The sequence below is a fragment of the Bos grunniens genome, chromosome 29, assembly GCF_055505025.1.
Source record: "Bos grunniens cultivar Pamir isolate PY7600 chromosome 29, Bosgru_T2T1.0, whole genome shotgun sequence".
Taxonomy (NCBI): domain Eukaryota; kingdom Metazoa; phylum Chordata; class Mammalia; order Artiodactyla; family Bovidae; genus Bos; species Bos grunniens.
Window position 1 is genome coordinate 42,070,025 of NC_141193.1, and position 13,458 is coordinate 42,083,482.

Genomic DNA, 13,458 nt, shown 5'->3' on the forward strand with positions numbered 1-13,458 from the left:
GTCACCTGCAACTCAGTTGAGTTCATGGAACAGCGGCTGCAGCTCTGCCAGCAGCCTGGGACAGTGCAGAGCCTCTGAGCCATCTGGACCTGCTGAGTCAGAGTCTACATTTGGACAAGGTCACAGGGGGTTTCTGTGCACAGTCAAGTTTGAGAAGTGCTGACGAAACTCCCCTCTTCCAACGTTTACCTGGGATGCTTTCAGTTGCAAGGATAAAAATCCAACCCAGACTAGTCCAAGCATAAAGAAGATGTTAATCTCTTCAAGTAACCAGACAGAAAAGGCAGGGCACTACTGAGCTGACTCCAGAGCCTCACATGCTGTCAGAGCTCAGCTTCCTTTTATTTGTCTCCCTCTCTTGCTCCTCCCCCCCATCACCCCCTCTTTCTAGCCCACCCTCTCCCTCCACACACTGCCCCTCTCATCCCTCTTCTCTCTCTGTCTTCCCCGGGAAAGCTGGCTCCTTTTCCTGAGAATGTTCTCCCTGTGAGTCTAGAACTCTGACCACAGACACCTCTGAACGTACATCCTTATAACCTCAAAGTGGAGTGGAGACAAAAAAAGATATGTTTTCTACCAGTTTCAGTGAAAGCATCTCTAGGGGAGGACTCTGAGCTGAGGCCTAGCTTGGGGTGCACGCTCAGCCTTGGACCAATCCCTCTGGCCAGGAAAAGGGACGTCTGTAGTCAGTGTATTTACATGACGAGGGATAGGAGACATGTGTTACTAGACGAGAAGGGAGAGAGGGGTGCTAAGAAAGCAGAACAGCAGCTGCTGCCCCCATCTGTCTTTCAAAAGCTTCAGTGACATCAACCAACCCTCCCCGCAAAGACTAAATGTGGTGCAGGGCTGAGTCCGGGCAGTCTGCTCACAGAGGACAGCTGATCACTGGCGTCTAGTGTTCTTAATTGTTTAATAGCAAGAACCACTTGTTAAGGGAATTAAAAAATGTATAATCTTATATTTTGAATACTAATATGTTAAGTATGTATTAAAAATGTATTATTATCACGCCTTCGACAAAGACATGTCTGGAGTCCTTCTGGATGTTTGAGCTGAAGAGCATCTCTCTGGCCTGAAAGAATGCTTTATTCATTTTGTAAATACTTATTGAGCCTCAACTAATGGCCAGATTCTCTGCCAAGTGCTGGGTTGACCGAGATGAATAAAATGTCTTGTCCTCAGGAGCTCTCAAACAAGATGGGGCAGGGCAGTGAGTCAAACAGCCATTAAGTTCATTGTACCTGGTTTTGGTGATGCTTCCTTTTCCAGAATATTCAGCAGCTTGATACTCAGCCTAAAGACTGATACTCAGCCTGAAGCCTAAGTACACTGGGGGCGAATTGGAAGTTTATATGATGAGACAGCTCCAAATTTGTACACATTTAACTGAGGAACTTAGCTTTCACTCTGAAGTCTTAACTCGGTGGCGACTGGGAAGAGCGGTGATTATGACTATCATACGCTGTCATTTCACACAAGGAAAGCTCAAAGAGTTGATCTGTAAATGATGGAATCAAACAATGTACTTAACAAAAAAAGGTCACCAAGGACAGAAGAAGGATGTAAGTTGGAATTACTTTGCCCAGAGACATAATGACCAGAAAAATGACAATTTACAAAAAAAGGTGTATGTGAAATAATACATTATACAAAACAGGATGCTTATCAAGCTATCACAGGCATAATTTAAACTTGTGGGTCCCTAGGCATATAGGTTGATTGCATATTGTCATTCTCGGTCACAGCCCCAAACCAAACCATCTACTTTAAAATTGGAAGTTTATTTTTACTGAGATTTTTGAATCATGAGGGATAGATAAACAATAGTTTGAATAGTTTAGATTTCCCTAAATTGTAGATATAAAATTGTATTTAAGAGTTGATATTTTCATATCAGACTTTAACTTCACAAAATCAGAGTGCCACATAATGACGGTTGCAAGGACAACAGAAATGACCCCAAATCTTGATGTTCTTTCAACAGATATGCGCATCCAAATAAGTAATGCTGAGAAGCTATTTCTTGAGAAACTCAGTGAGAAAGAATATTGGGAGGAATACAAAAATGTAGGGAGTGAACAGCATGGTAAACTCATTACCTCCTTACAGAACGACATCAACAGAGTTAAGGAGAATGCCGAGAAAATGTCAGGTCAGTTGCAAGAAAACTGGTTCAGATTCAATTAAAAAAAATCTTTAGGGGGCAGACATTTAGTAAAAGGAAGAAAGAGGTGCTCTGGAATCATCCATCACGCTCTGCTGTCAGCATGAGCACTACGAGTAAGGACACAGTGGAGGAAGTAAAGAAACTATCCCAGAACTACCTGTTGAACTGAGGAGGGGAAGTGAAGGGATGGTTGTGTGGGCAGAAACCCTGCCACTGACTTTGAGAAAGAAGCTGCATTCAGTGGGTGGGGTCTGCATGCTCTCATACCTGGCTCTGGGTCAATTCCACCGTGGAAGGAGGGTCCTGGAAAGGGGTCGTATTATAAGAAATTCACCTGAGGCCAGCTAGGGCAACCTGCCCAGGCTGGACAACCAGAATCATTATAGAAAAATGGCCAAGTAAATGCTAAGTTGTAGTCGGGAGAAAACCGGAGCACAAACACAGGACAGGAAAGGAAGAGGGTGGAGCAGGAAGGCATCAGGGGACAGACCTTACTGGAGGCCACCTGTCCGTCCCTGAGGCCGAGCAGAGTGCCTTCAAAGAACACCAGAGACCCAGAGACACAGAGGTCATAGGGTAGGACAAACGGGAGAAATCTGGCCTCAAAGAGCAGTGTGGGTGGATGGCAGTTCTAAACCCAGCTGGGCCTGGAGGCTTGTTCTGTGGGAGGAGGGTTTATGTGGGTATCCCAATATGCCCTCTGAGGCTCTGCCTGGTCACCCCGCTTCTGGACCAATTTTCCAGTGTGTTTCTCAATTCAGGACCTCTGCACCACATCGGTGGTATAAATTTGGCCCTAATTAGTCTGCAGTTGGAGTTAAAATATTTCAAAAAGTTCTTCTCCCCCAAAAGAAGAGACACCCTCCTACGCTTGTCTGTTCCCCCAGCCACTGAGATCCCCTTTCTAGATAGAAACACCATTGTTAGTTCCTTATGTAACCTTTCAGAAAGATCCTGTTCATGTCTCAGAACATACATGTATGTTACAAAACAGCATGCTACAGATGCAGTTTTTCACCTATTCAAGGAACAATATGGACGTCCTTACAGACCGGTACATGTTAATACTGCCTCATCCTCCCAGTGTCTCCTTTGTTTTATTGTACTATAATTTTTTTAACTACTCCCCTACTCATAAGCATTTAGGTTATTTCCTATCTTACTATTACAAAGAATTCTGCCATGACTGTCCTTACACAATCTCATTTTACTGCGACAAATATCCTTGTATATATGTAATTTCATTTATGTGTATCTCTAAAGGGAAACGGCTGGCCCAAACAGCCCATTCATTTTTATTTTGATAGGCATGGCCCTCTGTAGATGCTGTCCCAAGTGTATTCCTGCTGGTGTGGTGAGGATGTCTGTTTTCCCGCTTCAACAACAAGGGATGTGATCCGGCTTTCTGTTCCTTGTCAGTCTTATAGGTAGACAGTGGTAACTCACTATAGCTTTAATTTCCATTTCTCTTCCTATAAGCAACAGCGAATATCTTTTCATAAACTCAAGAACCATGTGGATTTCCTTTCTGTTCTCATCCTTTGTTCATTTTTCCATTGTGTTGTGGAACTCTGTACTTTCCAAGGAAATTAGCTCTCTTAAATGTGGTTTAAGGTGCAAATATTTCCCCCTTCATTATCAGTCTTCTGTCTGTGTGGTGTTTGCATGAGGAAAATTTATAGTTTTATAGTGCCCAATTTATCAGTCTTTGATTTTATTGAAATTACAAATATGTTCTCTAATATTTTCTTCTAGAATTTATTATATCTTCATCTTTATATTTAAATCTCTGATTTTTTTGTGTGAAGTAGGAAACCAACTTTCTTTTTTGCCAGATGGCTTTCCAGTTGTCTCAACATCATCTATTAAATGAGCCATTTTTACCCTATGATCCACAGTGGTGACTTTATCACACTTTCATTTCCCATGTGTGTTGGCTCTCTTTCTGCATTTTCTATTCTGTTCCATGGATCTATGTATTTGTACAACAACGCCATAGAGGGAAGTCCCTGCTAGTCCAGTGGTTAAGACTTGGTGCTTTCACTGCTATAGGCCCAGGTTCAATCCCCAGTTGGGGAACTAAGATTCCATAAGACATGCAGCATGGCCAAAAGAAAATGTTACTGTTCAAGTGTATTTTTAAAAATTTTAATAGTTTTCCAGCATTCATTTAATAATTTTCTAGCATTCCTCATATTAACTTAATCCATTATCCTGATTAGAAATTTGGATGATTTCTTTGAGCTGAAAATTTTCATGCTGTTGTATCTAACTTGGGGGTGGTGGTAATAAAATTTTTATGCTGCTGGTTGAATCCTGGTATATGGCCAACTTTAGGTATCATGAGAAAGTGGCTGTTATAGGCTTATCTTATTTGCCATTAGTTTTAAGCACTTCTCCAGTACTATTGCCTGGAAAATCCCTGGGACGGAGGAGCATGGTAGGCTACAGTCCATGGGGTCAAAAAGAGTCAGGCATGACTGAGCAACTTCACTTTCACTTTCAAGCATGCAGCAGCAATTCTGCCTGGGGACAATTAAACCACTTTGGGGGCCACTCATTGGACACAATGAATATGAACAGAATGCCTAAATCAACTTGTCTGAAATCTTACTCCTACCATCCCCTTTTCCCCCACCTTCCCCCTTCTTCCATGACTTCTCTGAAATTCTTCTCCCACACCCATGACTATGGAGTTTGTGTTAGCTGCTGCTGCTGCTGCTAAGTCGTTTCAGTCGTGTCTGATTCTGTGTGACCCCATAGACGGCAGCCTACCAGGCTCCTCCGTCCCCGGGATTCTCCAGGTAAGAGTGCTGGAGTGGGTTGCCATTTCCTTCTCCAATTAGCTAGACAGCTTTAATTGCAAGGAATAAGTACTTTAGAAGAAAGGGTTTTTATTGTAAGTGAAATGGGATATTAAAATGAAATTTTAAAAATCTGTTTAAACCTGGGTGTCTATACAATGGGTGGTGGTTGTTGTTAGTCACTAAGTAGTGTGCAATTCTTTTGTGACTCCATGGACTATCTGCCAGGCTCCTCTGTCCATGGAATTATCCAGGCAAGAATACTGGAGTGAGTTGCCATTTCCTTCTCCAAGGGATCTTCCTGACCCAGGAATCGAACCCATGCCTCCTGCTTGGCAGGTGGATTTTTGTAATCCCTGAGCCACCTGGGAAGCCCCCTATATAATGGATACCTCATTCCAAAATAAAGCGAGAATCTGCTATGCAGACTGCCAGTATGATGAGGCAGAAAACAGGTTTCATACCTTCAAGCACTGAATTCCAGTTTATAAAAAGACATTGAGGAGACCATGAAAAAACTTAAAAATTAGGGGACAATTTTTGGAAAGAGCTTGTGGGTGCAGCAAGTTGTACACTATTCCCCAAAGGGCAGGTAAAGTGTAATTCTTCCTTCCCCTCAAATCTAGATGGAAGGTCTTTAAGGAAATTCTTCAGACTGTTCAACATGTATCCCCCCAGTTGGGGGGACACTGAGATCTAGTTTATGACTCACCCTGTAAAATCTACAGGATAAGTGACTGACTAGGTAACTGTTCTAACAGCAGAGCGTGTAAGAGGCATGTAGCTGCCCCCTGGGCTGGGCCTGTGTCTCAGTCTATTCAGGCCCCTATAGCGAAATACCATAGACTAGGCGGCCTGTATATAACACAAATTGGTTTTTCACAGCTCTGGAGGCTGTGAAGTTCAAGGTCAAGGGACTGACAGATGGGGTGCCTAGGGAGAGCTTGCTTCTTGGTTCAGAGACACTGTCTCTTTGCTGTAACCTGACAGAGTGGAAGGGGCAAGAGAGCTCTCTGTTATAAGGGGTCTCTGTTATAAGGGCACTAATCCCACTCATGAGGGCTCTAGCCTCCTGACCTAATGACCTGCCAAATACCAGTACCAGGGGTTCAGGCTGCAACCTAATGATTTGAGCAAGGGGGCGGGGTCACAGACATTCAGTCTGTAGCAGCATGCACTCTCGGAGTAGGTTGTAGCAAAGAGTGGGGTGTTTCCTGTGGACCTGTTATCTGAGAGTGCGCTGGTACACAGTCCTGTTAAATTTTACCTGCGGGTTGACTAGAAGGGTCAACCCACTCCAAAGAGAAATAGGTGCCTGTACATGTGGGAGGGAGGAGGAGACAGAACCAGAGGCCAAAGGGGCAGTCATCAGCCAACCTCCAGTGACAGCACATCCCCTGCACAAGGGCATGCGGTGAAATGTACCCAGCGATGGGGAAGGTGGTCCTCCGGGGAACCTGCACAAACACCCCCGAGAGAGGAGCCTCAATCTCGAATGCCAGCTGGACCCAGAAAGTGAGGCCTTAGCTTGAGATAGTCAAGTGAGATAGTGAGTCAAGTGAGATAGTCAAGGCCAAAGCTTGAGATCAGTCAGGTGAGGGCTTTCTTGTCCTTCCAAGGCTCCCCTCCAGCCCTGAGGGGGAAGGAGGCATGCCAGCTCAAGGCAGAGGAAACAGTAGTAGGTTCAAGCTAGGAAGGGAATAGCCATAACTTTGAATGAAGCTTAAAGTTTTGATTATTACAAAGACTAGATATCTTAATTTCAGATTGGAAGATCTTCAGTTATCACAAAAGAACCAGAAAAAGTCATAGGATTGCCATGCATGTTGTTGAGAGAGGGCTAATAGCCTCACAGTATGAATTTTGAAGGGAAGAGAGAAGAAATGTCCCTGGATGGTCCCATGGTTAAGGATTTGCCTTCCAGTATGGAGGACACAGGTTCGATCCCTAGTCAGGGGACTAAGGTCCCACATGCTGTACCATGTGCCACTCCTAGAGAAAGCCTGCATGCTGCAATGAAGACCCAGTATGGCCAAAGCAAAAACAAACACACACAAAAAATGGGGGGAAGAGAAAAACAAGGTTTGTCGGTGCCCCGTGGTCACGTTTGGTGGGCAAGGACTTTCTGTGAAGGACGGGAGGACGGGGGATGGAGACAGACGGCCCTTAGATCAGTGCTGGCTCCAGGGATGGGGTTCCTGCCTGTACTTGTCGCCGCGGTCTGTGACTGTCCCCTCAGGGCACCTCTGCTCTGCTCTCTCGGCCTGTCCCCACTCCGTCCTTGCTCCCCGCAGACTAATTCTGAAGAGCATCATCGTGATCACTACCTAGTCAAGGATGACCAAAGACCTCTGCCCGTGGCTCCTCGCGGGCGGTCAGCTGACCCCAGCACAAACCAAGTTCTGGTTGGCTATCCAGCATCCTGATTCAGCAGCTGCCCTGAGCCCTGGGGGCCTGGGGAGGGGGCACCTGGGCCTGCCTCCCCGGACTTCAGTTTAAAGGAGATGTCAGGACACTGGGTGCAGAGAACACACTCACTGACATATCCAGGACCGGACTCTTGCTCTCAGTAAAAGGAAATTTTAGATTTTTTTAAACTTCTTTTTAAATTGTTTTAATTTAAAATTTAAAATTTTTTAAAACAATTAAAAAATGCTTTAATTTATTTAAAAAATTTTGGGGTTTTATTAAACCTTTAGATGAGCCCCAGGAATAGAGAAAGTATGGAGTTATTACAAAACAGCAGATATCAGAGTCACAGAGTTTTTCCCTTCATCCTTGACCGGGTGCGTGGGACAGGGATCCTTAAAAGTCTCTCTGGGCACTAAGTGAGTTAAAAGGCGTGGGTTCAAGTCCACCTCTTTGAATGCCAGTTTCTTCATCTGATCACCTCAGGGACCTCCACGAGAACTCACGGCCCCAGGACCTGCTTTCCTACACCTTGTCTCATCTCACAAGTCCCTTTGAGTTAGATACCACTGTGCCCAGTGTAAAGATGAGGGAACAGAGGCCTGGAAGAGTTCACGGCTTTAGACTCACAGACATATGAGGTAGTGGAAATGGGAGGTGAACCCAGGTGTGTCAGACCCAAGCCTGTAAGCGTCCAGTAGTCCTCCCCACTCCGTGACTCACCTAACACCCACTCTGCCTGAAGGAAGGGCTGTGTGGCCAGTGTTACCATCCACCCCTGCTCAGTCCTGTCTAGAGAGGGGTCACAGGAAGCCAGCGGCACAGAGGAGGATAAGCCCAGTGACGAGTGTGACGCCGGAAGTGGGTCAAGAGCGAACAACCGACTCCCCAAAGCTTGTGGGGTGGAGCTGAAGCACAGCCAGACACGACAAGGAAAGGCGAGCAATGGAAGGCAAACTTCAGCTTCTGAGAAGCGACCACATTGGACCAGGCGTCTGAGCAGCCAGGAGTCTAAAAGCACAAAGTCGTAATCTCCCATTTGCAGGGTCCCAGACTTTTCTGCGGAGGAGACGTTTACATATTCCCAGTTTCTCTGGGAGTATTCACAATTGCAGGGTTAATCAGTTCAGTTCAGTACCTCAGTCGTGTTCGACTCTTTGTGGCCCCATGGACTGCAGCACATCAGGCTTCCCTGTCCATCACCAACTCCCTGAGCTTGCTCAAACTCATGTCCATTGAGTCGGTGATGCCATCTAACCATCTCACCCTCTGTCGTGTCTTTCTCCTCCTGCCTTCAATCTTTCCTGGCATCAGGATCTTTTCTAATGAGTCAGCTCTTCACATCAGATGGCCAAAGTGTTGGAGTTTCAGCTTCAGCATCAGTCCTTCCAATGAATATTCAGGACTGATTTCCTTTAGAATGGACTGGTTGGATCTCCTTGAAATCCAAGGAACTCTCAAGAGTCTTCTCTAACACCACAGTTCAAAAGCATCAATTCGGTATTTAGCTTTCTTTATGGTCCAATTCTCACATCTATACATGACTACTGGGAAAACCATAGCTTTGGCTAGATGGGCCTTTGTCAGCAAAGTCATGTCTCTGCTTTTTAATATGCAGTCTAGGTTGATCATAGCTTTTCTTCCAAGGAGCAAGCGTCTTTTAATTTCATGGCTACAGTCACCTAGGATTGCAATAATAGAAGGATATGGAACAGAAGTCTTTACTCTCTGGTCTCAGAGTTTTCCTTGAATAGAGGAAGCGGTTATGCCAGTATGAAACAGTGAGGGCTGAGTGGCTCTAGCCTAACTCCCCGTGCCCATTTCCGGAGCCTTAGTTTGCCTCCAAACAACTGAAAGACCAGACCTGCACATCTTCTTCCCTGTAGCCTAAGACCCCCAAGAGTTCTTAGAGTCAGCTTTGGCTGACTTGGTCTGTGGGGAAATTTTTCCCTTTGAAATAATGTCCTAAATGGATGCTATGTCCCACAACAGTCTCAATAGAATAGTATTGTTTCATTACAGAATAAGTTAAATGAGTCGCTGTGGACCAGCCTAGAAATCTAGGGCTTTCCTTGTGGCTCAGCTGGTAAAGAATCCGCCTGCAATTCAGGAGACCTGGGTTTGATCCCTGGGTTGGGAAGATCCCCTGGAGGAGGGAAAGGCTACAACCATAACTGTCAACATTATTTGTAGGAGACAATACTCTCTGACTTCCAAATAATTATCTTCCAACTGTTATAAATAAAACACATCTAATGGGGACATGTAACACTGATGTCATCATAGAGCACAACTCCGAAGATTCTGATTTGGAGGGTACACTGCCCTCCTGTTGCACATGGCTAACTACATCACTGTATTCAGTCCTTACTCAGATATTACCTCCTCAAAAAAGCTTTCTCTGCTCACTCTATCTAAAATAGAAAATCTTAGCTTTTCGATTGTTTTTCCCTTTTACTTTTGGCTGTGCTGGGTCTTCATTGCTTTGCGTGGCATTCTGTAGTTGCGGCAAGCTGGGGCTACTCTTTGTCACAGTGGTCAGGCTTCTCACTGCGGTGGCTGCGTGGGCTTGGTATCTGTGGTCCCCAGAGTCTAGAGCACAGGCTCAGTGGTTGTGGCACACACGCTTAGCTGCTCCGCGGCATGTGGAATCTTCTCAGACCAGGGATCAAACCAGTGTCCCCTACAATGGCAGGCAGATTCTTATCTACTGCATCACCAGGGAAGTCTGAGAATTTTTGTTTTTCTTCATCACATGCCTCACCACCTAAAATATTATTCCCTGGCTTCCCCACTAGGGTGTATGTGTCATAAGGGCAGGGGTTTTGTCTCTCATTTGGTAATATTCCCAGTGTCTTAAATAGTGTCATGCACAGCAAAAGAACTCGATGATGATTTGTTGACTAAAAGACTGAACAAACGAGACTCATTTATCCAGATTCATTTCTCTCCACTCCATAAAGCAGCCCTTAGGTCATTTTATCTTGCTTTCCTTAAACAAAAGTGTTGATTATATGATCTCTCAGCATCCTTCAAGACCCAAAATTTTGTGATCCTTTGCTCTCTCAGTTCTGACATTTATAATGTAAGAAAATCTGCAGAGGACAGTGCATCCTGCTCTTTGCATCTCTGTTCTCCCCTCTTGCTCTGAGCCCAACTCAGATCAGGCCTGCTGACTTTCCCAGCCCCTCTCCACCTCCCTCTCCTCTCCTCATTCTGTCTTTCCTGTCCCAGGAAACGTGTGCCAAGAATATTGGAAATTTAGTTAGATGGCATTAGATGTACAGGATGCTACTTGAGTGTATAATCAGCTCTCTTCATATTTATGTTGTGGAATCAGAAGTTGTCTCATATGAAGGGTAGACAGCTTCAGAGGTACTAAAGCATTGGAAATCCTTTAAAAATACAGACATTCATGAGAGATACCATCTCCAATGAATTCCCATTAAGGCATTAGTAAATTATTGGAGCACTTTGGCTAATTAGAGGTATTAGATTCTTCAGTAAGACGATACTTTGAAAATTCAGGGGGGAAAAACATGAAGAAAGGAGAGGTGGGGATCATGGAAGATAAACTTTACAACTTAATAGTTTTACCTTGGATCTCAAGCTTTCTAATTTTCTGTTTAAAGAACAGTATAAAATCACCCTGGAAGATGCTAGAAAGAGAATAATCAGAGAAACTTTGTTGCAACTGGACCAAAAGAAGGAATGGGCCACAGAGGTATATGTCAATTTTCTTTTCTTTTTATAGTAGATTTTTATTCTTCTCACACAGAACTTCAAAATTTTAAGTGAAATATAGTTGATGTATACTATTATGTTATAAATTTAAATTATATTAAAAGACTCTTGCTCCTTGGAAGAAAAGTTATGACCAACCTAGACAGCATATTAAAAAGCAGAGGCATTACTTTGCCAAAAAAGGTCCGTCTAGTCAAAGCTATGGTTTTTCCAGTAGTCGTGTATGGATGTGAGAGTTGAACTATAGAGAAAGCTGAGTGCTGAAGAATTGATGCTTTTGAACTGTGGTATTGGAGAAGATTCTTGAGAGTCCCTTGGACTGCAAGGAGATCCAACCAGTCCATCCTAAAGGAAATCAGTCCTGAATATTCATTGGAAGGACTGATGCTGAAGCTGAAACTCCAATATGCCGGCCACCTGATGTGAAGAACTGACTCACTGGAAAAGACCCTGATGCTGGGAAATATTGAGGGCAGGAGAGGATGGGGACGACAGAAGATGAGATGGCTGGATGATATCACTGACTCAATGGACAGGAGTTTGAGTACTGGATGCCCTTCTCCAGAGGATCTTTTCAACCCAGGGATCCGCCTGCAATTCGGGAGACCTGGGTTTGATCCCTGGGTTGGGAAGGTCACGTGGAGAAGGGAAAGGATACCCACTCCAGTACTCTGGCCTGGAGAATTCCATGGACTGTATAGTGCATGGGGTCGCAAAGAGTCGGACATGACTGAGCACCTTTCACTTTCATTATCATCTTGCTCCAGACTGTGTCCTAAATCTGTGAGATCCTAGCTGGGATTGTCTATCTGGAACATCCTTTCTTTGGAGTGATAAGCATCTAGCCTTTTCTAGAGTTCTTCACTGAATTTCAGTTGCTATTGTTTCTTGCTTCCCTTTTTGTTCAACTGTTCTTTCAGTATTCCTATGCCATTGCACAGTTTTTACTGATTTTCACAAATACAGAGGATGTTGACGGAACTGATCGATGGTTTTGCTTACCCATGCAATTCAGCCCCTTTGTGACTGAATATGATTAAATGGTGAAATCAATAAGTGATCTGATCATAGTTAAGATGGTTAAAAATGCATATGTCAATCAAATATCCTTTCAGGATGTACATTCAGTATGTAATGAAGACTGCCCCCAATACCGTTCCTAGTATTTTACATTAAAATCTCTCAACAATCCTATAAGGGGGAGACTTGCTAATAAGAAGACAGAGACACAAAGAAACCTTGTGACTTGCCCAGAGCATGTGGCGGAATTGACATTTAAGAAGTCTTTTTCAGATCACTACTCTTAATCATTACACTGTACATTTTCTTTTCTCCACATAATGCCAAACACCCGCATAAGTGAATGAATTTGTCTCATTTTTTTTCTGGCCATCTTATGTGGATGGTGGTGGTGGTGGTGTATTCACTAAGTCGTGTCCAACTCTTTGCATCCCCATAGACTGTAGCCCTGGAGAAGGCAACGGCACCCCACTCCAGTACTCTTGCCTGGAAAATCCCATGAATGGAGGAGCCTGGAGGGCTGCAGTCCATGGGGTCGCTAGGAGTCAGACACGACTGAGTGACTTCACTTTCACTTTTCACTTTCATGCATTGGAGAAGGAAATGGCAACCCACTCCAGTGTTCTTGTCTGGAGAATCCCAGGGATGGGGAATCCTGGCAAGCTATAGTCCATGAGATCGAAAAGAGTCGGACATGACTGAGCAGTTAACACACAGCTGCTTATTAGAGTCACTTGGAAAATTTGTTTAACCCATGTGGGTCCTGGGTCCCACCCAGAAAGATGCTCTTGTAATTGGCCTGAGATTTTGCCTGGGCTTTTGAATTTTTCAAAATATCCAGGAGATTCTAATATGTAGTCAAAGCTGAAAACACTACTCCATTGTTAGTGAAGTAAGTCATTAACTAACTAAATTCATTTATGAGCTACCTCCTACTTTTGTTCAAAGAAAATTCTATGTCTAAAATAAACTTTAGTCTTACCATTTGGAACTGAACCTTTATATGGTTCCTGGGAAACGGAGGTTCACTCTTGTTTGATTAACATGATTTAAAAAAAGGAATTTATTGCAAATCTTCCTATTCAAAACACATACTAAAATTTACCTTTAATATAGTTTGCCAACAAAGGTTCGTCTAGTCAAGGCTATGGTTTTTCCTGTGGTCATGTATGGATGTGAGAGTTGGACTGTGAAGAAGGCTGAGTGCCGAAGAATTGATGCTTTTGAACTGTGGTGTTGGAGAAGACTCTTGAGAGTCCCTTGGACTGCAAGGAGATCCAACCAGTCCATTCTGAAGGAGATCAGCCCTGG

General features: G+C 44.1%; 1 protein-coding gene across 1 annotated transcript in view; it reads left to right on the plus strand.

Annotated features, from left to right (window-relative positions):
* Positions 1–13,458, plus strand: part of CCDC83 (coiled-coil domain containing 83) — a 47,406-nt gene that overhangs the window by 17,510 nt on the left and 16,438 nt on the right. The window contains exons 5-6 of the mRNA XM_086384712.1: positions 1,988–2,155; positions 11,016–11,107. Of these exons, the coding sequence (XP_086240838.1) occupies positions 1,988–2,155; positions 11,016–11,107 (260 nt within the window). The remainder of the gene's footprint in view (positions 1–1,987; positions 2,156–11,015; positions 11,108–13,458) is intronic.